General features: G+C 43.1%; 1 protein-coding gene and 1 pseudogene across 3 annotated transcripts in view; both read left to right on the top strand.

Annotated features, from left to right (window-relative positions):
* The window catches only part of LOC139415963 (fucolectin-like), a 246422-nt pseudogene that overhangs the window by 80561 nt on the left and 139327 nt on the right, over positions 1–26534 (top strand).
* LOC139415958 (NDRG family member 2) overlaps positions 1–26534 on the top strand; it is a 38893-nt gene that overhangs the window by 8983 nt on the left and 3376 nt on the right. The window contains exons 1-15 of one of the 3 annotated variants that reach the window (XM_071164153.1): positions 2849–3312; positions 15769–15862; positions 17889–17930; positions 18216–18321; positions 18619–18739; positions 18837–18899; positions 19152–19212; positions 21372–21458; positions 22562–22618; positions 24149–24252; positions 24729–24767; positions 24899–24950; positions 25057–25104; positions 25719–25754; positions 25870–25921. In XM_071164153.1, coding sequence (XP_071020254.1) covers positions 15788–15862; positions 17889–17930; positions 18216–18321; positions 18619–18739; positions 18837–18899; positions 19152–19212; positions 21372–21458; positions 22562–22618; positions 24149–24252; positions 24729–24767; positions 24899–24950; positions 25057–25104; positions 25719–25754; positions 25870–25921 — 943 coding nt within the window. In that variant the 5' untranslated portion in view covers positions 2849–3312; positions 15769–15787. Of the gene's footprint in view, positions 1–2848; positions 3313–8177; positions 8909–15768; positions 15863–17888; positions 17931–18215; positions 18322–18618; positions 18740–18836; positions 18900–19151; positions 19213–21371; positions 21459–22561; positions 22619–24148; positions 24253–24728; positions 24768–24898; positions 24951–25056; positions 25105–25718; positions 25755–25869; positions 25922–26534 lie in introns of those variants that run through there. The other 2 variants (XM_071164154.1, XM_071164152.1) reach the window with 2 other exon arrangements.

Genomic DNA, 26534 nt, shown 5'->3' with positions numbered 1-26534 from the left:
TGTTAATTATTTATAATCCACATAATCATTCACATCATTCACACTTCCTGTTGCTGCAGGATTATTTTCCTGCTGTAGCAAACTGTCTCAAATTAAGATCCTACATCTGTATAGCAATATCCCCTAACGTGAAGGTCAAATATGTTTGTGTGTGTGTATGTATGTGCACATGTGTTTGGGGGGAAGGGGGGGTCTGCGTGTGTGTGTGTTTGGAGAGAAGGGGAGATCTGCCTGTGTGTTTGGAGGGAAGGGGGTGGGGGGTGGGGGTGGGGGGCTCTGCCTGTGTGTGTGTGTGTGTTTGGAGGGAAAGGGGTGTGTGTGGTGTGTGTGTGTTTGGAGGGAAGGGGGTGGGGGGTCTGCGTGTGTGTGTGTGTGTGTTTGGATGGAAAGGGGTGTGTGTGTGTTTGGAGGGAAGGGGGTGGGGTGTCTGCCTGTGTGTGTGTGTGTGTGTTTGGAGGGAAAGGGGTGTGTGTGTGTGTGTGTTTGGAGGGAAGGGGGTGGGGGGTCTGCCTGTGTGTGTTTGTCAAGGAAGTGTTTGTAGCAATGTGGTTAGCCCTGGTTTGAATCATTGTAAATGAGCGATATTCATGAACAGGTTCACCATAACGGTCTCACAGAAATGAAAAGAAAACCGTGTGAAGACTTGAGTGACACACAGAAAATATTGATATTGAGAGAGAGAGTGGAGGGAGAGAGATAGCAGTCCTTTCCTTTAGAAGCATAGGCAAACTATGTTTCCGAGAGAGTGCGGGAGAGAGAGCGAGCTTTGGCACCTCTCAATATCTCCATGGTGGCTAGAGTCGCTTGTTCTATTCCTTTAGACATTTTGTTCTTCTTTCTCTCTCTCTATCTCTTTGTTTTGCCTCTTCTCAAAGGCATACTTGTTCAGAACCGAACAGATCTTTACTCTCACACGCTTGCAGACACAGAAAAGCTTATACAGACACACAGTATGGAAGACAAAGAGCAGGTTGCTGTATCTGTGTCAGCTGGAGACCACTCTGCAGAGCTGCCTCCAGGGCAAGATTCATGACAATAAATGACAACCTGCAAACACATAGCGGACGTGTTGGAAAAACAACAACCCCCTGAATACTGAAGACTGAGATTTGAAGCAATATCTTCATTATTATGATACAATATACAGTATATCCATGTAGTAATCTCAATTACTGTGTGTGTTTTAACCCTTCACTTCTGCTTAGATGTTTGTGCTATTCTTATAAGATCAGCACAGCTGAGGAATTCTTTTGGGAGAGAGCTCTGTTTATTATGGGCAGTAAAGATGTAGGATCAGATCTCCATAACTTCCGGCAACGACAGAGATGGCCGCCTCGTTTCGCGTTCCTAGGAAACTATGCAGCATTTTGTTGGCTCACTCGAGACACGCTATCGGAGTCGGTACAGCCAGCTGGTTTCTTCACGCATCGCGCCGACAGAAACCAGCATCTTTCTGGTAAGAAGAGAGGCCGGGGGGGTATGCCTTATGATTAACGAGACGTGGTGTGATCATAACAACATACAGGAACTCAAGTCCTTCTGTTCACCTGACTGAATTCCTCACAATCAAATGTCGACCGCATTATCTACCAAGAGAATTCTCTTCGATTATAATCACAGCAGCAAATATCCCCCCCCCCCCAAAGAAGACACATCAATGGCCCTGAACAAACTTTATTTGACTATGTAAACTGGAAACCACATGTCCTGAGGATGCATTCATTGTAGCTGGGGATTTTAACCAGGCTAATCTGAAAACAAGACTCCCTAAATTCTGTCGATTGTGCTACCAGGGCTGGTAAAACCCTGGATCATTGTTATTCTAACTTCCGCAACGCATATAAGGCCCTCCCCCGCCCTCCTTTCGGAAAAGCTGTCCACGACTCCATTTTGTTGTTCCCAGCTTATAGATAGAGACTAAAACATGAAGCTCCCGTGCTCAGGTCTGTTCAATGCTATATGGGTCTTCCAAATAGACATGACCCCAAGCATACTTCCAAAGTTGTTGATAAATGGCTTAAGGACAACAAAGTCAAATTATTGGAGTGGCCATCACAAAGCCCTGACCTCAATCCTATAGAATTTGTGGGCAGAACTGAAAAAGCGTATGCGAGCAAGGAGGCCTACAAACCTGACTCAGTTACACCAGCACTGTCAGGAGGAATGGGCCAGAATTCACCCAACTTATTGTGGGAAGCTTGTGGAAGGCTACCCAAAATGTTTGACCCAAATTATACAATTTAAAGGCAATGCTACCAAGTACTAATTGAGTGTATGTAAACTTCTGACCCACTGGGAATGTGATGAAAGAAACAAAAGATTAAATAAATAATTATCTCTACTATTATTCTGACATTTCACATTCTTAAAATAAAGTGGTTATCCTAACTGACCTAAAACAGGGGATTTTTACTTGGATTAAATGTCAGGAATTGTGAACAACTAAGTTGGAATGTTTTTGGCTAAGGTGTATGTAAACTTCTGACTTCAACTGTATATAATCGGCCATGTATTCTTTGAAGCACAGCCCTTCCTTTGCGTTGTATAACAAAGTTGAACCTGGAAGAACTGTCTGAGATTCTCTGAGTCGCCCCCACTCCCTCTACAAATCTAAAATCTTATTTAGCTATTAATACCCCTCTCATGTTGCATACCCTTGAGAACAAACACACACACACACACACACACACACACACACACACACACACACACACACACACACACACACACACACACACACACACACACACACACAAACTACACAGCAAACAGTTTAACCTTTAATATCTCAACCTTTCACCCTAAATTCCAAATTTAGACTACCTCAGTGTATGTTGTTTGTCAGACGCATAGCCAGTAGAGAAAGAGAAGCCAGATGAGAAAGGGGAGCCCCTGCCAACATGATTGTTTACCCTGCTTTCCATTACACTGGAAGCTTGTTGTTGGATGAAGAGAGGGAGGGAGAGAAAGGGATAGATGAAAAGGAGCTGGAGAGGGAGGGAAATTGAGCGATTGGGGGGGGGGGTGACAAGGGAGCAAGGGGTGAAGAATAGGGGGTTAGTAATAAAATATAGAGAGAAAAGGTGACAGAAAGGTGGAGAGAGAGTGAAAACAGACAGATAGACAAAGGTATTAGAGAGAGGGAAAAGAAAGACGGATGCAGAGGGCAAGAGAGAGAGCTAGAGAAAACATTTATATATTATTGAGAAAAGAGAGCGTGAGATCCAGGTGCTCTGATAGTTATTCAGCTCATGTCTGACTGCAGGTGTTTTAGAGACTGACTGGCCTCTCAGAGGGGTTGAACAATGCAGGGTGAGTAAGCCACACACACACTTCCACACACACCTGGGTGTGTGAGCTGTATCTGTACAGTCGTGTTATCAGCACCCAGCAGAAACATAGCAGTACAGGGACACGCCTCAGTGAACAGCAGGACGTATAGATCAAGGTAGAGACCGAATATCCTGGATCCACCCAGAAATAAGTTAAAATAACGGAAAAGTAATGTACGACTCCAACTCTGATATTCTCCCACAGGGATTCACTTACTGTAACAGTGCTTTTTCATAGAAAAAAAATACATAAAATAAAAAATAATAATTCTTGATTTCGATTGGCAGATACCTCTGTTAGGGTAATTCTATTAGAATGGATGGCCAAAACTCAGGGGTAGGTCGTCTGTTGATTACAGGCCAGGGGTAGGTCGTCTGTTGACTACAGGCCAGGGGTATGTCGTCTGTTGACTACAGGCCAGGGGAATGCTGTCTGTTGTCTAAAGGCCAGGGGAATGCTGTCTGTTGACTAAAGGCCAGGTGTGTGGAGTTGGCTCTCTAGCCAGTCAGTCAATGATTGATCAATGAAGGGTGAACAGAGAACCAACAGAGACCGGGAAGGGACACAGCAGATCTCAAGGGCACTGACCTGTATTACCTTGTATCAAAGCAATATTTACTGTAGCCACATAATACCATCCACTCCACAACAGGAAGATGTGATTTCTGGAAAGCTAAAGAATTGCATCCACTTGAGGAAGATGGGACTCTGTGTAGGGAAAAGCATCCAGAAAGATGTGTTTCCTCAGATTACTTACTGATCTTTTAGCTGTGTTTCTGTGTTCTTCTCTTCTGATTCATGATCCTCTTCTATTGGCAGAACCAATCGAGAGATCAGGGCTCATATTTGTCAAGCGTCTCAGAGAAAAAGTGCTGTGCTGATCTAGGATAAGTTTTGCGATTTAGATCATAATGAATCAAATTATTATGGACAGGGAGGACCTGATCCTAGATCCGTTTATCTACTCTGAGACGCTTGATGATCACAGGCCCATATCCGTGTCACTACTGTTGTAGCACTTGGTAGTCTCTGTAGTGGAAGAAGTCTATCCAGTTGGCAGAGTACTGAGGTAGAAATGGTCCGAAAGGTTGTTGACATTTCGCATATTGGTCCAAGGCTGCCTGATAGCAGTTCAAAGACCTGGCACCGTGGCAGTCGAAGCTCACTTGAGAGAGCTGAACTATTTTATCACTGAGTAATATTGTAGTCCTTGATGGTGAATCAACAAGTGTTTACTTCACTGAAGCTACACTTACAGTATTCCTCATACCTGCGTTGCATTCACTGGAGAGCATAATAATAGAACTATCAGATAGATCAGATAGAAATATACTATGTAGAACAGATATGCTTCTATGGAGTGAGCATATGGAATTGGCCATTGTTACCTTGTGTTGATTTTATAGTGTACAATTTCTAGTGTTGATTCAGGTGTTAAATGAACACCAATTTGTGTAAAATAACCCCAGTGTTGGTGTTAAAACAACCAGCGTTAAATCAAAACCACACCCGTCATTCTCATATTTTCCAGCATTCTCTATTACAGTTAGATTTTTGAATTCTTTCTTTCAATATTTCAATATCTATACTTATTGCACCCGTTACTGAAATGGTTGTTCCAGTTTAGATACTTTAGGGCATGGTTTCCCAAACTAGGTCATGGAGACCCCAAGGAGTGCACGTTTTGGTTTTTGCCCTGGCCGTCATATTGAAAGCTCAGAGCCAACTTTGCTATTTTATGATTTTTTCTATTTTAACAAAAGGTATTCTCTATAATTTCTTACAACCAACTTGCCAATGTACAGCCACTTGATAATAAAATGGATGACCTACGATCACGGATTGTCTACCAACCGGACTCTCGAAACTGCAATATTCTCTGCTTTTCTGAAACATGCCTCTTGAACAAGATAAAACTCGATGGCTTCCCCATTCATCGTGCGGACAGGACAGTGCAGTTGGGGGAATTGAGGGGAGGAGGGGTTTGCCTGTTCATCAACAACAGCTGGTCTGCTGACTCGTTCACCCGTCTTGGAATAACTGATGGTCAAATGCTGACTCTTTTACCTCCCGAGGGAGTTTTCAGCTGTTATCGTGACTTTTGTATACATTCCACCTTAGGACAAGAAAAATAACAAGCTGGCACTTAACGAACTTACCAGGCTATAACCACACAGTTATAGCCTGCACATTGACGTCGGTCGCCAGTTTACGGTGTTTCCTCCGAACATTGGTGCGGTTGGCTTCCGGGTTAAGTGAGTACTGTGTCAAGAAGCAGTGCAGCTTGGCAGGGTCGTGTTTCGGTGGACGCATGGCTCTCGACCTCTGCCTCTTCCGAGTCTGTGCGGGAGTTGAAGCGATGGGACAAGACTGTACCTACCAATTGGGGAGAAAAAGGGGTACAAAGTAAAAAATAAAAATAAAAACATTTTATATGAAAACATTTACAAAAAACAACTTACATCCAGAGGCTGCTATTCTGGTTGCCGGTGAATTTAATTCCACGTCGTTAAGAAACGTGATACCCAATTTACATCAACACGTCTCCCTCACCACTAGGGGCGATAAAGTCCTAGGACACTGTTATTCTACCCACAAGCAAGCATGCAAGGCCCTCCCTTGTTGGCCATTCGGCAAATCAGATCATGACTCCGTACTCTGGATTAACACTGAGGTTGGCGGTAAACTAAAGGATAGGGCTGCCGCACACAGGGCTGTCGCAGGCAACCTTGAGGCTACGGCTGAGGACAGAAACAAGTACACAATATGACCTCCGCAGAGCAAAAGGTCAATATAGGAATTAGGTGGAATCATACTACATAGGCTCTGACGCCCGCTGCATGCGGCAGGAGCTACAGTCATTATGGATTACGAAGGAAGACCCAGCCATGATCTGCCCAATGATGCCTTTCTACCAGACAATCTCAATGCATAATATGCACACTTTGACAATAACAAGATCGTGCCGGATGTGAGGGCCGCCACTGACTCAGAAGATTGGATGATCTCGCTCTGAGGCCGACGTAAGTGAAGTCTTTAATCAGGTCAACCGATGGTATTCCAGGGCGCGTTCTCAGGAGCATGTGCAGAACAGCTGGCAGACATATTCACGGTCATTTTCAACCTCTTGTCCCCGTCTATAATCCACACATTCATGTCCCCATTCTTGTCCCCCAGAACACCATTGTCCCCTCCAAACTCGTCACCAAGCTTAGGAACCTGGGACTGAACACCTCCCTCTGCAACTGGATCCTGTACTTCCTTCCAGGCCAACCCCAGGTGGTGAGGGTAGGTCACATCAACTCCGCCATGCTGACCCTCAGGAGTGTGTGCTGAGTCCCCTCCTGTACTCACTGTTCACCCACGACTGTCTGGCCACGCATGACTCCAACACCGTCATCATGTTAGTTAACGAAATGACGGTGGTAGGTCCTGATCACCGGCGACAATGAGACAGAGACCTACATGGAGGAGGTCAGTGACTGGAACAACAACCTCTCCCTCAATGTCAGTATGACCAAGGAGCTGATAGTGGACTACAGAAAACGGGGGTCGAGAATGCCCCCTTCCACATCGACAGGACTACAGAAAACGGGGGTCGAGAACGCCCCCTTCCACATCGACAGGACTACAGAAAACGGGGGTCGAGAACGCCCGATTCCACAGTGGTGCAAGTCGAAAGTTTCAAGTTCCTTTGTGTCTAAATCACTAGGAACTTAAAATGGTCCACACACATGCTTACAGTCGTGAAGAAGGCGCGACAACGCCTCTTCCCCCTCAGGAGGTTGAAAAGGTTTGGCATGGGCCCTCAAATCCTCAAAAAGTTATAGAGCTGTACCGTTGAGAGCATCTTGACTGGCAGCATCACTGCTTGGTATGGAAGTAGCACCGCCCACGATCGCATAACGCTACAGAGGGTGGTGCGGACAGCCCGGGACATCACTAGGACCGGGCTCCTTGCCATCCAGGACCTCTATACTGACTACACACATGCACAACAACTCACATACAATCATCATGTACGCACGCTTCTGCTACTCTGTTTATCATATATCCTGATGTCTAGTCACCTTACCCCTATACATATCTATCCATCCAGTATCCCTGCCCATTGTAAATATGATATTGGAGCTGACCGTGTATATAGCTTACTTCATCTTGTTCATTGTGTTCTTCTTATTTTATAACTTTGTGTTTTTGTTCTCCCTTGTTATTTTTAGTATTACATTGTTATTGATTACTGCATTGTTGGGGTTTGAGCTTACAAGAAAGGCATTTCACTGTACTTGTGCATGTGACATTGAAACTTGAATTACACATCACTTTGCAAGTCAGGATAATGTGACTTGGAGGTCTGATGTTGCCTGTAAATCATGAGTTTCAGGCCACTCTATTAGGGTAATTTGAGGGCCTCTCAAAATAAGTCCTTATGAAATATGTGTTGTATTGTGTTAAACAATCATTCAAATTAAAGGATTTTTCTTTTTTTTCTTTTGGAAAAGTTTTATTGTTGCATTTCCTTTAAAACAGCTCCTATTTTTGCACATCATTTTATACACATAAAAAACGGCATAAAAGTATAAAACACAGTATTTGAATTTTAAATTTGTTAAAAAGTACATGTTGTTAAAAACAATAGAAACAACCGTGAATAAAATTACTTTTTCTTGTAAAAAAAACCCCATTTAAAATTTTTACAAATGATTTAACAAAGGTAAAACATTTTTAAGACATGTCAAAAAGTCACTTTGTTAAAAGGCTGTCTTCGGTCCTTTGCCAGGAACAGGGTGAGTCCTTATCAAACTTGCCTCCTGCTCCTCCGAATCAATTACCGCCCTGTCTGTCGGTGCCCAGAGGAGATCCCTCCCCAAGGCGCTGCAGCGCTGTCAGGCCTTGGCCGCCGGGGCCTTGGGTATTGTGGGGGACCCTTCGCTTGGGGTCGAGGCCCCCTTTCTTCTGTACCACCCTAGGGTTTCCGTGGCTACCATGGCCATTGCCTGGGGGGTGGTCTCTGCTCGTTTCGCTACCAGCAGGTTGCGGGAGGACCACAGTGCATCGTTCAGACACGTGAGGATAGGCCAGAGCTTGGTGAAGGCCTTCGGTGGAATAGGCCTTCGGCCCACCCCATACAGCACGAGCTGGGGTGTCCTCCCCTCCTGGCAGAAACAGGGAGACCAGGGGGCCTGCTTCCTTCCACAGCGGCTGACCCCTGGTCGGGGGCATGCGGGTGTCCTCACCATGCCCCGGGAGTGCATAACGGGAGTGCATAATGGCCCTGACCGGGAGGATCTCATGGGCGACCATCCAGGACAGGTCCCGGTGCCGGTTCAGCAGAGCAGGATGGGCCACGTTGCGCCAAACCGTTGTGGGCTTGGCTGTAGCAAGCCCGTGCACTGGACACTGGTTTCCGCTCCTGCACAAGAGAGAGAAGAGAGCGGTGTTTAGTTAAATCCGTGACTGGCTCTTTTTCCAGTTAAAAATTTCTTAAGAACTTTTGGAGCTGGACGTAGTGTGTGGAGAGCAGGAAAGAGACTGAGGCTCACAGGTCGACCGGGATCAGACTCAGGGTTCTGAGGTAAGATCCCAGCCAGAACCGTGCGAGGGCCTGAGACTTGTTGTTGACCGGGGAGGTGGCAAGAGTGAGATGTAACGCTGTGTAGCAGCTGCCCAGGAACAAGTAGAGGTCAGGCAAGCCTTAATGATAAAATATTTGATAAGGATCTTACTTAGTGAAGGTCACAGTACTGAAAATGGATGAATGCAACAACAAAATGTCTCTTCACTAATATATACAGTCATGGGTGGTAAACGATACAATTCACTCGAAAGGCAAGGCACTCTGGGAAATATTCAAATAAGGCTTTACACAAAGCAATGTGAAAATTTAACACTGAAAAGTGTGGACCTGTATAGATACTGGACCAGTTTTATATTTGACACTCTGTGTTGATTTAACACTGGAGTATTTGCTGTGCAGGGTGCAACATTTCTATCTCACGTTTTCAGCCCTCCTGAACGCAACCATGCCGCCTACGTAAGCTTCATGATTTTTAAACTGAACACATTTAGTTACATATGGCAGCTGTACTGACTACTCCACCGAACGGTCAGATTATATCCAAAGCCTGTGTAAACACAATTATCCCGCGAGAGCTATTTCCTGATGCGTAAAAGCTGATTTTGCATGTCAGGCTACCAAGCGCTTCAGGACCGATAACGCAAGCTAAGCAGCTGTTGAATAACATCCATAATACAAAGAGCAAACTGTTGAGAGCTAGAGACAGAGATATACATGGAGGGGGGGGGGGGGGGGGGGGGGGGGGTTCAGCTCCCCCATAGCTCTCTCCCTCTCTCTCTCCATCTCTATGTAGTGACAGACGGTCCCTCCTGTGCAGTTTAACCATTTTTACACGCTCTAGAACACACTGACTCACACACAGGGAGAAAGATAGATTGAGAGGGGGAGAGAGTGATTGAGAGTGGGAGAGAGTGTGCTTGAGAGAGAGAGGGGGCAAGAGAGGAAAAGAGAGAGAGAGAGATAAAGAGAGAGAGAGAGAGAGAAAGAGATAAAGAGAGAGAGAGAGATAAAGAGGGGCGGACAGAAAGAGGAGGGTCGGAGCAAAAGAGAAAGGAACAGAGATAGCAAATGACAAATTGGCTGTATATACATACATACATACAGTGCCTTAAGAAAGTATTCATACCCCTTGAATTGTTTTTAAAATTACGATTGTTTTGTCACTGGCCTAGACCAAATTCAAAGTGGAATGATGTTTTTCAATAGTTTTTACAAATTATTTACAAATGACAAGCTGAAATGTCTTGAATCAATAAGTATTCAACCCCTTTATGGCACCCCTAAATAAATTCAAGAGTAAAAATGAGCTTAACAAGTTACCTAATACGTTTCATGGACTCACTCTGTGTGCAATAATACTGTTAAGATTATTTTTTATGACTACCTCATCTCTGTACCCAACTCATTAAATTATCTGTAAGGTCCCTCAGTTGAGCATCGAGATTCAACCACAAAGACGAGGAAGGTTTTCCAATGCCTCGCAAAGTAGGGCACCCACCATGAGGCCAATGTTAACTTTAAAACAGTTAAAGAGTTGAATGGTTGTGATGAGAGAGAGAGAGAGAGAGAGAGAGAGAGAGAGGCTAATACATAATCAACCTACCCGCTAGTCACATGACTGAATGATTGCCACATTCCAGTCAATAGCTAACCAACTAGCTCTGGCACATGACACATTGTGGCTGATCATTTTGTGAAACAGTGTGATGCAATGCTGCTGCCTGTGTAGAGCTCCGGTCTGAAGTAGTGCACTATATAGGGAATTTGGGATGATGTCACTGTTTGTTGATTTGCAGGGAGCTGATTCATATTGTTATCCATGGCTTGTATTGTAATTTAATTACTTGTGTACAACCAAATTGTACCGGGTGATTGTCTCTCTGATAATTATTCCGTTACATGTGGCATTAGATTGGACATCTAGTCGCTCGCTATTAAAATGTTAATTTCAGTATTTGAAAGTAATAATATTATGAAGGCGATAAAATATCTTCTACATTCTGAATAATAGAGTGGAATAAAGACGCTTGTGAAATGGTAGCATCGCCGCCTCCGGCTCACGTATCTATACTGTCAGCAAGGGTTGGAATCCAGCCAACTGTCCTTTAAAACAACCTCTCTCTATCTTCACCCACTGTCATCCTCTCTCTCTAAAAATGGAAAATGTCACACAAATCTATATATGTGACCCAGCACCCCTTTTCAGTCTTATGTAGCAACATTTGAAATTGTGTTTTTCACATTGGATAAAAGTTGAGATTCTACAAAAACACTGCAGTTGAGCAACGTCGGGAAAGTAGTTCTGCTTTGAAAGGTGATAAACTTCTAACCCTACTTTTGACAAAATTGGCTTTGAATGTTTTGGTACACATACTGGAGAGCTCTTCTTTGCCTACACCCATTCAGCATTGTTCACACCCTCTTAAGCCTTAGCCTCACCCATCTCTTTAAGGATTCACATGTGTAACCATGCGCTTAGCAGAGAGAGCAAGGTAGTGTAGTAAACAACCAAAGATTTCAAGAGTAAAAGTGGTGAAGATGGTAGCCTACAATAAGGAAAACCTCCAGGTAAAAATACATTTTATCTAGTCTTTGGCCTATATCCTAATCTGACTTTGGTGCAGGTCATGTTGTTCTTCACATTACCATCTTTGGTAAACACACACTATATCAAATAATTATGTTTATTTGTCACATGCACAGGATACAGAAGGTGTATTTTTGAATGTGTTAAATCGTTACTGGCATAGTCGCGATATCAAAAACAGAAAGTGTCCAGATAAATATTTTATCATCATTAGATGATGCTTACCCAGACACACTTGCCTAAATTGATGGGTCATGTGAAAGAGAGGCTATAGCCATCCCCCAGCCACATCTAGCTACGTGGATGGGTCTCAATTGTCTACACGTGGAGTCTTGCTTGGACATGTAAATTAGCTGCTAAACAATGAACCATAATGCAGTACTAGCAATACAAGTGGATGGTCATATCGTAGCACCCGGTATTATCGGCATATTCAACAGCGTTTTTAAGAAGTATATTACCTTCAACAGTGTTATCTTGTGATCAAGCCGTCAATGTTTTGTGATTATTGGTGTTGTAAAAATGTTAGCTAACGTGTTAGCAATTAGCATGTTTGACGTTTCAGTGGAAATACTACTATTTGATAAGCGATTCAGTGAAAAAAACAAGTCCGGTATTTTCGGCATACGGACCCAGTTATTGGCCACCTTACTATTTTGTTCAATTACAAGATATATCTGTTTAATTTTGTTCAAAAAAAGAGACAATAACCTCATATCCAAAGTTTTTACTAGATAGTTGGCTAGTCTTCCAGTTTATTTTTTTTTTAAATCGGTGGTCAACTAGCTCTAGTGTCTTTAGTCTCAAAACGTACAGTTATTTTCCAGTCCGTTTAAATGTTGAGATCAAGGTGATTTAATTCTCCAACCGCTAGAGAGTGTCTGAAGTTGGGGCGGTGTCCGATGTTGGGGGAAAATTAGCTAGCTAGCCACCATGCATGAAATTTTGTAGTATGAATCTGCAGGTAGCTAAAGCTAACCAACAAGGTTCATTGTTAGCTAGCTAGCTGACATTAGGCTATAACTATCAATGCAAAAGATTTCTGAGATACAAATAATATTACTACACAGATCATACATGTAATGTTAGCTAGCGAGCCAGCCAGCTAATGTTTCACTGATTTCAAAACTTGGTCAACTTCTTCTATGACAACAACACTGTTGATCAGCATTTCTTCCCCATCACTGTCATCAAATCACATTTTATTTGTCACATACACGTGTTTAGCAGATGTTATTGCGGGTGTAGAGAAATGCTTGTGTTTCTAGCGCCCAACAGTGCAGTAATATCTAACAAGTAATATCTAACAATACACACAATCCAAAGTAAAGGAATGGGATTAAGAATATATAAATATTTGAACGAGGAATATCAGAGCGTCATAGACAAAGATACAGTATATACTTATGAGATGAGTAATGCAAGATATATAAACATTATTAAAGTGTCTAGTGTTCCAATTATTAAAGTGGCCAGTGATTTCAAGTCTGTGTATATAGGGCTGCAGCCTCTAATGTTCTAGTGATGGCTGTTTAACAGTCTGATGGCCTTGAGATAGAAGCTGTCTCTCGGTCCAAGCTTTGATGCACCTGTACTGACCTCGCCTTCTGGATGATAGCGCGGTGAACAGGCAGTGGCTCAGGTGCTTTTTGTCCTTAATGATCTTTTTGGCCTTCCATGTTTCATCGGGTGCTGTAGGTGTCCTGGAGGGCAGGTAGTTTGCCCCCGGTGATGCGTTGGACAGATCGCACCATCCTCTGGAGAGCCCTGCAGTTGAGGGCGGTGCAATTACCGTACCAGGCGGTGATACAGCCCGACAGGATGCTCTCCATTGTGCATCTGTAAAAGTTTGTAAGGGTTTTACGTGCCATGCCACATTTCCTCTTCCTCCTGACTTTGAAGAGGCGCTGTTGCGCCTTGTTTCCTTCTCCACTGTGCTCCAGTCGATGTGGATAGGGGGCTGCTCCCTCTGCTGTTTCCTGAAGTCCACGATTAGCTCCTTTGTTTTGTTGACGTTGGATGAGGTTATTATCCTGGCACCACACTCCCAAGGCCCTCACCTCCTCCCTGTAGGCTGTCTTGTCATTGTTGGTAATCAGGCCTACTACTGTTGTGTCGTCTGCAAACTTGATGATTGAGTTGTAGGCGTGCGTGGCCACACAGTCATGGGTGAACAGATAGTACAGGAAAGGGCTGAGCACGCATCCTTGTGGCGCCCCAGTGTTGAGGATCAGCGAATTGGAGGTGTGCGTTTCCTACCTTCACCACCTGGGGGCGGCCCGTCAGGAAGTCCAGAACCCAGTTGCACAGGGCAGGGTTCGGACCCAGGGCCGCGAGCTTAATGATGAGCTTGGAGGGTACTATGGTGTTGAATGCTGAGCTGTAGTCAATGAACAGTATTCTTATATAAGTATTCCTCTTGTCCAGATGGGCTAGGGCAGTGTGATGGCGATCGCATCGTCTGTGGATCTATTTGGGTGTTAAGCAAATTGCAGTGGGAATAGGGTGTCAGGTAAGGTAGAGATCCTTGACTAGTCTCTCAAAGCACTTCTTGATGTCAGAAGTGAGTGCTACAAGTCGATAGTCATTTCGTTCAGTTACCTTTGCTTTCTTGGGTACAGGAACAATGATGGACATCTTGAAGCAACATCAGAAGACTACAATGTCTGGTTCCTTTTTATTGATTTTTTTATACCTAAATCAGGGATTTCCACATCGTCTCGTTCATTTTCGAAGTCAGAGTGATTCAGTATGCACGATCGTCCTCAGGAAAGTAGTCCATCACAACTTTATCTCTTTGTCAATAGCACCTGCTAAATTCAGGGCAGCAATGTTGTTGAGAGCAGTGGCAACACTTTTGCAGTTCTCCATGATATCTTTCAAAAAATCTGCGGTAGCAAGGATTATCTGCACATACTGAGAAGCTCATGTTATAGACTGTCACGCCCTGACCTTAGTCTTTTTATTTCTCTATTTGGTTAGTCGTGGTGTGATTTAGGTGGGCATTCTAGTTTTTCTAATTCTTTGTTGGCCGGGTATGGTTCCCAATCAGAGGCAGCTGTCTATCATTGTCTCTGATTGGGGATCATACTTAGGCAGCCTTTTTTCCCACCTTAGTTTGTGGAATCTTGTTTTCGTGTAGTGCCTGTGAGCACGCCAGTCGTTACGTCTCGTTTGCTGTTTATTGTTTTTGTTGGGGAGTTTCATTTGAATAAACATGTGGAACTCTATGCACGCTGCGCCATGGTCCGCTCATTTCAATGAACGTAACATAGACAGAAGCATGCTACATGGCAGACCAATCCGAACTCATCTCATGTCCAGTCCATCCATGGCTAGCGGGATGGTTCTTGTATTTTTCCGTGGCTGAACCAACTAGGCTTGTAATTTAACATTTTTATTTGTATTTACAGATGGCATACAAGTTTGTTATTAAGGTACATGAAAGTTCACATGTTCCAAGAGGCGTTTCTGCCAAAAAACACATATGGATGAGAATGATTAATTTCCTGAAATGGGTAACATATTTAAAAATGTAACCTTCTTCTTCTCTGAGGGATATCCTGTCCCTAAATTGCAACAGCCTGGCGGAATAGAAAACACAAATCTAGGGAAGGGATGTGCCAATGGTTAGCCACAAGCCAAGCTACAGCCCGCCATGTCATCATTCATTAGCCTTCAATGTGCACTTCCTCATTTCAGACAGGCTACTGTTTTGGGCATGGTCAATTTGATACGGAAAGAATACAAAAACAGGCTATATTATTAGGCTCACAAGTTGATGTGGTATTTATCAAACAGGTGACAGTGATGATTATATTAAGACGATTCAGGAGTACTCAACCTCCAAGTCGCTGTGGAGAGAGATATGTAGGGGGGAGATAGGGAGAGATGGGCAGAGTGTCGAGGGATGTTCTCTGTTTGAGACACACAGAGACACAGGCACCTTAGGGGCCACACACACACACTGGGATTACAGTTGAATAATGTCACCTTGGCACTGCATTCTGCCTAAAGTGGCCTATGTACGTCCCTCTCTGCTTGTTCTGTTTCTCTCTTTCTCTCTCTCTCTCTCGCTATCCCTCCATCATCCCTTATTCTTCCCAGTTAATTATGTTGCAAACTTTAATTAGTAAATCACTTCCATGAAGTCCTGCGGAACTGCGAAAGTCCCAGTGGATTAAGGCAGAGTGTGTGCGTGCGTGCGTGCACGTGAGAGACGCTCGAATTGTAATGTGTTTTCATTCGTAAACGTGTCTATCTTCTCTAGGGCTTGAACAAGTGACGCCATGACGACGGAGATGCAGGAGATCGCCATCACAGAGGAAAAACCTTTACTTCCTGGTCAGCCCGATCCTACAAAGGTACACACAGGCACATACACACACATACATACACACTGCCACATGCAGGCTGACACATCCAGACTTCAGAAAGTATTTACACCACTTGATTTCTTCCACATTTTGTTGTTACATGGTGGGATTAAAATGGATTGAATTGTCTTTGTTGTCAACGATCTACACAGAATACTCTGTAATGTCAAATTGGAAGTAAAAGTATAAGATTTGTAGAATAAAAAATACTAATATATCTTGATTTTGATAAGTATTCATACCCCTGAGTCAATACATGTCAGAATCCCCTTTGGCAGTGATTACAGCTGTGAGTCTTTCTGGGTTCATTTCTAAAAGCTTTGCACACGTGGATTGTACAATATTTGCACATTATTTAAAACAAATTCAAGCTCTGTCAAGTTGGTTTTTGATCATTGCTACACAGCCATTTTCAAGTCTTACAATAGATTTTCAAGCTAATTTAAGTCCGTACTAGGCCACTCAGGAACATTCAATGCCGTCTTGGTAAGCAACTCCAGTGTATATTTGACCTTGTGTTTTAGGTTATTTTCCTGCTGAAAGGTGTTGGAAAGCAGACTGAACCAGGTTTTTCTTTAGGATGATTTTTCCTATGCTTATCTCTGTTCCGTTTATTTTTATCACAAAAAAACGAGTCCTTGCCGAAGATAAGCATACCCATAACATGATGCAGCCACTACCATGCTTGAAAATATGAAAAGTGGAACTCAGTAATGTGTTGGATTTGCCCCAAACATAACACTTTGTATTCAGGACATGAAGTATATTTCTTTGCCACATCTTTTGCAGTTTTAACTTAAGTGCCTTATTTCAAACAGGATGCATGTTTTGGAATGTTTTTATTCTGTACAGGCTTCCTTCTTTTCACTCTGTCAGTTAGGTTAGTATTGTGCAGTAACTACAATGTTGTTGATCCATCCTCCGTTGTCTCCTATCAGCACCGTTAAACTGTAGCTGTTTTAAAGTCATGGTGAAATCTCCTTAATTTCCGGCAACTGAGTTAGGAAGGACGCCCATATCTTTGTAGTGACTGGGTGTATTGATACACCATCCATAGTGCAATTAATAACTTCACCATGCTCAAAGGGATATTCAATGTCTGCTTATTTCTTTTTTTTGCCATCTACCAATAGGGGTCCTTCTTTGCGTGGCGTTGGAAAACCTCCCTGGTCTTTGTGGTTGAATTTGTGTTTGAAATTCACTGCCCGACTGAGGGACCATACAGAAAATTGTATGTGTGGAGTACAGAGACACCATTATTGCACACTGTTAGCCCATGCAACCTATTATGTGACTTGTTAAGCACATTTTTACTCCTGAACATATTTAGCCTTGCCATAACAAAGGGGTTGAATACTTATTGACTCAAGACATTTCAGCTAGCCATAAACAAATATAAAAATGTCTAAAAACATAATTCCACTTTGACATGGGGTATTGCGTGTGACAAAAACATCTTAAATTAGTCCATTTTAAATCGGCAACAAAATGTGGACAAAGTCAAGGGGTGTGTCTTTGTGTGTGTGACTGCATGTGTTCTCGTGTGTGTACTTGTGTAGTTGCTGGGCTAGGCTGGCTCAGACATGAGAGCTTGGTTGATGTCATAGCCCTGAGGGTGTGTAAGATGAGAAGCTCTTCTGTTGTTGTGCAGAACAGAGCTGAAGAGGAGGGTTGAGATGTGTTGTCTCACTGCTGCCATCTGCTGACGGTGGACTGTTAGGGGAATTACAGACTCAAATGCATAAACCAGGACCATATTCCAAGAGTGTCTCAGAGTAAGAGGGCTAATCTAAGATATCAGGTCCGCCGTGTCCAGAATCATAATGTTAATGGGCTGAGACTGTGAAAAGTATTTTCCAATGAACAGCTGTATATATTCATTTCACAATTATCTTCCCAGAGAGGTTCCCAGATGTATTTCACAATGATATTGTGTGTCAGAAATATGTCTGGTTCTGTCTACTGTTGTACCCAAAACCAATAGAGACCTGAACGGTTTTCTCCATCTTTGTAGGATGTTGAGGCTGCAGCTCGGATACTGTTGGACCAGGGCCAGGTAACACTGTTTTTGAATAAATGGCCGTGTGTGTGTGTGTGTGTGTGTGTGTGTGTGTGTGTGTGTCGTGTTTGTGTCAGTGAAAGTATGTTTGTTCAACATATGTTTGTGTGTGTATGGTTTTATTTCGATATGTGGAAGAATGTTCACTGTATATTTGAGAGAGAGAGAGAGAGAGAGAGAGAGAGAGAGAGAGAGTGTGTGTGTGTGTGTGTGCGTGTGTGTGTGTGTGTGTAGCTTAGTGTTATGGTAGTATATGTGTGTAACTCTCTCTCTCCCTCTCAGGAACACAGTATTGAGACTCCACATGGTCTCCTCCACGTGACTCTCCATGGAACCTCCAACACACGCCGTCCTGCCATCCTGACCTTCCATGACGTGGGCCTGGACAGTGAGTCTCTGTCTCTGTCTCTCTCTCTCTCTCTCTCTCTCCTTCTCTTACTCTGTCTTTACCTTTCATCTCTGCTTTGTTTCCCTTTCCTCAGTCATCCCCTACAGCAATATGGCTTTTTTAATTTGGAGTTTCTCTTCAGTTCTGCGACTGTCCTTCAGTTTTTTCTTTTTTATGGTGAATGATTTATGCTTTTCAAGTTCTGACTTTCACTATTTCTTTCTCTCTTGTTCCCATTCTCTTTCTCCCCATCTCTCTCTCTCTCTCGCTCTCTATCGCTCTCTCTCTCTCTCCCAGGTAAAAGCTGCTTCTCTCCTCTGTTTAAGTTTGAGGAGATGCAAGAGATAGTGAAGAACTTTACCCTGGTCCACATCGATGCTCCAGGCCAAGAGGATGGGGCTACCGCCTATCCTATGGGGTGTGTGTGTGTGCGTGCGTGTGTGCGTGCGTGTGTGTGTGTGTGCGCATGTGTTTTTAATTGTTCATATAAAAATGTTCTCGCTCATGTGTTTTAGATACCAATATCCGTCCATGGAGCAAATTGCAGAGATGATCCCTGCTGTCCTGACATATTTCAAGTGAGTCAGACTTATTTAATCTTCATTACATAATAGTTGCTTGTTTACTGTCTTGTCCACCACAAAAAAAATGTATTACTTAGTATTCTCAAACGTCTACTGGCATTCACAAGAGACGTGGTCACTAACAGAAACTCTGTCACTAAGCCGGTACTCTGTACTGAAATACAGATGTATATTACAGTCCAGACATGTCTATCCATGTTGTCACTATCAGAAACTCTATCACTAAGTCTGTACTCCCTGTTCTAGTTTCCGTACTGTCATCGGAATTGGAGTGGGATCTGGTTCTTACATTCTCTCCAGGTTCACAGTGAGTGTGTTCTTATCATGTTACTTCCCCCTGTATCAGTTCATACAGCTGCCCTGCCATAAATCACATTATAAACACGGTAGTTCCAGCACTGAATGCTGATTGGCTGAAAGGCGTGGTATATCAGACCGTATACCACAGGTATTACCTAGTAATATTGCTTAAGTATACCATGCTGTTAGTTATGTTATGTAGTCTCTTGGTACTAGTCTGTGCATTGAAATAACATGGGTTAGTGTTTATCATATAACCATATTAAATATACCCCATATTAGACCCATAATAAGACTAAGCAATTAATGGACAAAGTCTATTAGAAAGTATATCTGACTCCATTTAACATTCTAGTAGTAAACCCTCAAATGTGATCTGCAGTAAAGACTAAGCTATTAGCCCATGAAATGAATTATCTGTCTCCATAAGATGAATCACAATAGGCCAGAGCCTAAAGTTGAACCAGGTGCAATCAGCTCTTATGGGTTTAGCTGGCTAAGATCAAGGAATGGTAATGAGAAGTGAACATCAAATCAAGTATTATTTGAATAACTTTGTAAAATGAATGGATTCACATACAAGGTATAAAGCTCAAGTTACAAACCATTAACAAGCATTACGAGGCATGAGTCTAGGCATGTAGATCCTATGTCTATGTGTAGTGAGAATTAGCATCAAACAATATTTAAAAAAAAATAATAATTTATTGTGTTTGGTTGCTATATTATGTCCATGTTCTCCAACGACAGGTCATAAGAGCAATTGCAATTTCTAATTGATTTCTATTAGAGCAGAGGGTCTGCAAAATAAACATCTTAAAGTGTGTTTAGACCCAATCAGGAAGTAGAGACTTGACTGCATCTTTAAACATGGATGAAATGGTATATGACTAAATCACTGTTCTGTCTCGAGAGACAGAGCTGTCAACAAAATGTATTTCAAACCTGACAAAATCACATTCAAAGATCAGTTTAAAACTATGCTATCTTTAGCAGGTCGCCTTCTATCAGATGAGGATGACAGCAACATTCAGAATAAAACATGTGAGATCTGAAGCTCACCCACTGCTTGTGTGAATCAAATATGATTTACCCATAGGTTGAGCCTGCATTAGCAAAATCTTGCTATATGGTTATCTCCTCAGTGTATCCCAGTGCTTGCTTATTTTTGTCAATTCATACAATTCAGCAGTCTAAACACACCCAGTGCTTGCTGTTAGCTATTGTCGTGGAAATTCAGTACTGAGAAAGACTTGGTCATTTCTTCAATCATCTTTATTTAATATCGATTAATTATTGCAATAATGAGGCTTGTCGACCCCCCCCCCCCCCCCCCTTTTAGCTGCCTTCTGGCAAACTCCAAGCGAGTTGTTATGTGCCTTTTACTGAGGAATGGCTTCCGTCTGGCCACTCTACCAGAAAAGCCTGATTGGTGGAGTGCTGCAGAGATGGTTGTTCTCCCATCTCCACAGAGGAACTCTAGAGCTCTGTCAGCGTGACCATCGGGTTCTTGGTCAGCTCCGTGACCAAGGCCCTTCTCCCCCGATTGCTCAGTTTGGTCGGGCGGCCAGCTCTATTCATTTTTATTATTATATTTTTTTTATATTTTTTTATATAACTAGGCAAGTCAGTTAAGAACAAATTCTTATTTAAAATGACAGCCTTGGTGGTTCCGAACTTCTTTCATTTAAGAATGATTGAGGCCACTGTGTTCTTGGGGACCTTCAATGCTGCACCTGATCTCAATTTTGGGTCTCATAACAAATGGTCTGAATACTTTCGTAAATAAGGTATTTCTGTGTATCTAAAAACCTGTTTTCGCTTTGTCATTATGGGGTATTATGTGGAGATTGCTAAAAAAAAAGAGAAGAAGATTTAATCCATTTAAGAATAAGGCTGTAGTGTAACAAACTGGAGATGTCAAAGGGTCTGAATACTTTCCAAAGACACTGTTAATACTGACAAATGTTTTACTCTCGCTTTGGTTCTCTCTCGCTTTCATTCTCTCTCTTTTATTCTCTGTCTCGGTCTCTCTCTCTCGCTTTCATTCTCTCTCTCTTTTATTCTCTCTCTCTTTTATTCTCTGTCTGTCTGTCTGTCTGTCTGTCTGTCTGTCTGTCTGTGTCTCTGTCTCTCTGTCTCTCTGTCTCTCTCTCTCCTTCTCAGATGACCCATCCAGACTCAGTTGAAGGTCTGGTTCTCATCAACATGGATCCTGAGACCAGAGGGTGGATGGACTGGGCGGCCCAGAAGGTTACTGTCCATTTAATATGTTTAAAAATATATATTTTAAAGTCTTTTGTATTAAATATTATCATTACTCAGAAGCCCAGAAGGTTCTTTTGTATTTATTATGGATCCCATTTGCAACTACACTTCCTGGGGTCCAGCAAAATAAAAGCAGTATTTACCATTTGAAAGACATTACATTTAATTTACAGCACATTAAGTGTGTGCCTTCAGGCCACTACTCACCACATATCTACAACACATAATCCATGTATGTGTATAGTGCGTATGTTATCATGTGTCTGTGTCTACGTTTGTGTTGCTTCACAGTACCCGCTGTTCCATGAGGTGTATTTTTTTATCTGTTTTTTAAATCTCATTTTACTGCTTGCATCAGTTACTTGATGTGGAATAGAGTTTCATGTAGTCATGGCTCTATTTAGTACTGCACGCCTCCCATAGGTAGGAATCATTTTTGCTTCCCTCCAGGCCTGAGGGCACACACTTTCTAGTAGGCTTAAATTGAAGATATGGCAAAAAGGAGTGGCAAAATCGTCTGCTATTTTTCTCAGTAATTTTATTGACCACCAAATCCCCTAGATTCAGACTCCTAATTATCCTTACCCCTCTGAAGACTCCATACCAACTTCCACGCCAGTCAGAACTGACGTGGTTTATCTCTGAACACTAACAGTTGGTTTCTTCATGACTGCAGGATAAGGGGAACAGGGGGTGTGTTCATGAATGTTTATATGTTCATGAATACTAGCAGCATTTCCATCAATTTGACTATTAGATTAAATATTAGTCCAAGATCTTATTCAATTTGATAAGTTCTCTTCTGTGTTCTTGTTGTGTTCATTTTAAAATTAAAATAGAAACTCAATTATCACCAGAAATGTAAAAATTGCTCTCATAAACAGCCATTACGTTCTTGGACAATGGAGTATTTTGATGAATATTGTTATTGTGAAATGACAATTTGATAAATTAGCGTTTAGAGGAGGATAACAGCTAGTGGAATTGTATTCATGGTGCTTGTACTGTGCTGTATGATATTGACTAAGCTGTTATTACTTTGTCTTATATCTCTCTCTTTCTGTCTCCTCTTGTCTGTCTGTCTCTAGATCACTACCCTGACCTCCTCCATCACAGAGCAGATCCTGAGTCATCTCTTCAGCCAGGTGTGTGTGTGTGTGTGTGTGTGTGTGTGTGTGTGTGTAAAAACATACTGTGTTTTTTTTACTATTGAACTATCTATCTTTATCCTATAAAACACACAATATTTGACATAGTAAGGACACAAACTCAGCAAAAAAAGAAACGTCCATTTTTTAAAAATCCAAATAACTTCACAGATCTTAATTGTAAAGGGTTTAAACACTGTTTCCAATGCTTGTTCAATGAACCATAAACAATTAATGAACATGCACCTGTGGAACGGTCATTAAGACACAAACAGCTTACAGACGGTAGGCAATTAAGCTCACAGTTATGGAAACTTAGAACACTAAAGAGGCCTTTCTACTGACTCTGAAAAACACCAAAAGAAAGATGCCCAGGGTCCCTGCTCATATGCGTGAACGTGCCTTGGGTATGCTGCAAGGAGGCATGAGGACTGCAGATGTGGCCAGGGCAATAAATGGCACTGTCCGTACTGTGAGATGCCTAAGACAGCACTACAGGGAGACTGGACAGACAGCTGATTGTCCTCGCAGTGGCAGACCACGTGTAATAACACCTGCACAGGATCGGTACATCTGAACATCATATCTGCAGGACAGGTACATGATGGCAACAACAACTGCCCGAGTTACACCAGGAACGCACAATCCCTCCATCAGTGCTCAGACTGTCCACAATAGGCTGAGAGAGGCTGGACTGAGGGCTTGTAGGCCTGTTGTAAGGCAGGTCCTCACCAGACATCACCGGCAACAACGTCGCCTATGGGCACAAACCCACCATCGCTGGACCAGACAGGACTGGCAAAAAGTTATCTTCACTGACAAGTCGCGGTTTTGTCTCAACAGGTATGATGGTTGGATTCGTATTTATCGTCAACAGACTGAGTTTGTTGTCATTTCAGGCAATCTCAACGCTGTGCGTTACAGGGAAGACATCCTCCTCCCTCATGTGGTACTCTTCCTGCAGGCTCATCCTGGCATGACCCTCCAGCATGACAATGCCACCAGCCATACTGCTCATTCTGTGTGTGATTTCCTTCAAGACAGGAATGTCAGTGTTCTGCCATGGCCAGCGAAGAGCCGGGATCTCAATCCCATGGAGCACGTCTGGGACCTGTTGGATCGGAGGGTGACGGCTGAAATGTCCGGGAACTTGCAGGTGCCTTGGTGGAAGAGTGGGGTAACATCTCACAGCAAGAACTGGAAAATCTGGTGCAGTCCATGAGGAGGAGATGCACAGCAGTACTTAATGCAGCTGGTGACCACACCAGATACTGACTGTTACTTTTGATTTTTACTCCCCCCCCCCCCCCCCTTTGTTCAGGAACAAATTATTCTGTTTCTTTTAGTCACATGTCTGTAGAACTTGTTCAGTTTATGTCTCAGTTTTTGAATCTTATTATGTTCATTCAAATATTTACACGTTCATTTTGCTGAAAATAAACACAGTTGACAGTGAGAGGACGTTTTCTTTTTTTGCTGAGTTTAGTAAGGACAATACTGTTGTGTAATTTCTGTCTTGGTTTATAGGAGGAGATGTCAGCAAATGCAGACCTGGTGAGGTCACACAGAGATCGCATCTCTAAAGCCCCCAACCTCATCAACATTGAGCTGTTCTGGAGAAGCTACAACAGGTACACACATAAACAGTCCCATTCAAAATCCTTTTTTCCCTACCTGTGCTCTTTCACTAACCTTAACATGTGGGGGCGGCAGCGTAGCCTAGTGGTTAGAGCGTTGGACTAGTAACCGAAAGGTCGCAAGTTCGAATCCCCAAGGTACAAATCTGTCGTTTTGCTCCCGAACAAGGCAGTTAACCCACTAGGCCGTCATTGAAAATAAGAATTTGTTCATAACTGACATAACTAAATAAAGTTTTTTTTTTTTCTTTAATAACCCACGCCCCCCCCCCCCCCATAAAGAAAACCTACCCTGGCTTCTAAACCTAATTCTAACCCTAAACCCCCTAGAAATAGCATTTGACCGTGTGGGGACCAACTAAATGTCCCCAGTTGGTCAAATGTTGTTTTATTTACCAGAAGTCCCCACAAGAATACACACACAAACCTACACTAGTGTAACCTCCCCTTCCTCCTTTCCTCTCTTACAGCCGCAGGGATCTGATCATTGACCGTAACAGCAACTTCAAGTAAGTTTATTTTTACCCCTTAAATCAGCTGTGACAACAGTGTGGAATATGTCTCTCACTCTATCTCTCTCTTTTTCTCTCTTTCTCCCTCTGTCTCGCTCTCTCTCTCTTTCTCTCTCTCTCTTTCTCAGGTGTCCCGTGATGCTGGTGGTTGGGGATCAGGCACCTCATGAGGAGGCTGCTGTAAGTCTTCTACATACGTTAGACCTACAATGTAACCATCGAATACAGGTAATGTGAATGTCGTGGTGTGATTTAATAAACATGTTTTTCTGTTCTTGTCCACCAGGTGGAGTGCAACAGCAAACTGGACCCAACAACAACCTCATTCCTCAAGGTACTCAAGCTCTACTCATCCCTTTGGTCTGGCATAATAGTCTTGTTTATACTTGCTGCTGACATGCATCGTTTGTTCTGATCTTGTCCACATTCTGATTGTGCCCACGTTTTCAGAAGTATGGTATTAAAATGTGTCTCATATCCGGCCACTGTCTTCATTGCCACCAGATTTCCTGTTCCCTCCCTATTTTCATATATTTTTTTTACAGCTATTCTGTCAAAATAATATTGATATTAAGACACATATTGATGCCATAAGTCAACAGTGCCACCAGTCAATGATTTTAGAAGGCAGGATAATTATGATTGAAATAGTTTCACTGTCCATATCCGTCTACACTTGTAAGATATCCAGACACAATGCATGCCTGACTCCCCCGGAGGTGGTCAGGAAGATGTGATCACAATCGGATCACAATGTGTCTTTAATCGTCTACACCTGTCTGAAAATTTGGGCACAATCAGAATGAGGACAACATTAGGACAACGGATACAAGTTCGAACCAGGTATAAACGGGGCTTTAGTTGCTGCCACATAGCTCTGGCATCGGTATCAGACCTCTCTGTCAATGCAATACATCCCAACCTTTCTGTCATCCTCTTCTTCCTCAGATGGCCGATGCTGGTGGTCTTCCCCAACTCACCCAGGTAACACATTTCACACTTAACTGTGTTACGATTCAGATACACCACACAATATTTATCTAAACATTACATATACATTAAGTACAATATAATGTATCTTCTTATTGTCTGCTTACAGCCCAGCAAACTGACTGAGGCGTTCAAGTACTTCATCCAGGGGATGGGCTACAGTAAGTTCTCCTCCGTTTCTAATCTGTGGCAATGAGGAACTGCTGTGACCTATAGTGCTACTGTCTCTCTATATCAATCTAATAATCCTCTCCCTCTCTCCCCTCCTCTCTGTGTCCCCTCTCTCTTTTGCCCTCTCCCTCTTTCTTTTACCCTCTCCCTCTTTCTTTTACCCCCTCCCTCTCTCTTTTACCCCATCCCTCTCTCTTTTACCCCCTCCCTCTCTCTTTTACCCCATCCCTCTCTTTTACCCCCTCCCTCTCTCTTTTACCTTCTCCCTCTCTCTTTTACCCTCTCCCTCTCTCTTTTACCCTCTCTCTCTCTCTTTTACCCTCTCCCTCTCTCTTTTACCCTCCCTCTCTCTTTTACCCCCTCCCTCTCTCTTTTACCCCTCCCTCTTTTACCCCCTCCCTCTCTCTTTTACCCCTCCCTCTCTTACCCCCTCCCTCCCTCCCTCCCTCTCTTACCCCCTCCCTCTCTCTTTTACCCCCTCCCTCTCTCTTTTACCCCCTCCCTCTCTTTTACCCCCCCCCCTCTCTCCTTTACCCCTCCCTCTCTCTTTTACCCCCTCCCTCTCTCTCTTACTCCTCCCTCTCTCTTTTACCCCCTCCCTCT

The sequence above is a fragment of the Oncorhynchus clarkii genome, chromosome 9, assembly GCF_045791955.1.
Source record: "Oncorhynchus clarkii lewisi isolate Uvic-CL-2024 chromosome 9, UVic_Ocla_1.0, whole genome shotgun sequence".
NCBI classification, from domain to species: domain Eukaryota; kingdom Metazoa; phylum Chordata; class Actinopteri; order Salmoniformes; family Salmonidae; genus Oncorhynchus; species Oncorhynchus clarkii.
The sequence above is the reverse complement of the archived record's forward strand: the minus strand, read 5'-3'. Positions and strand labels throughout refer to the sequence as shown.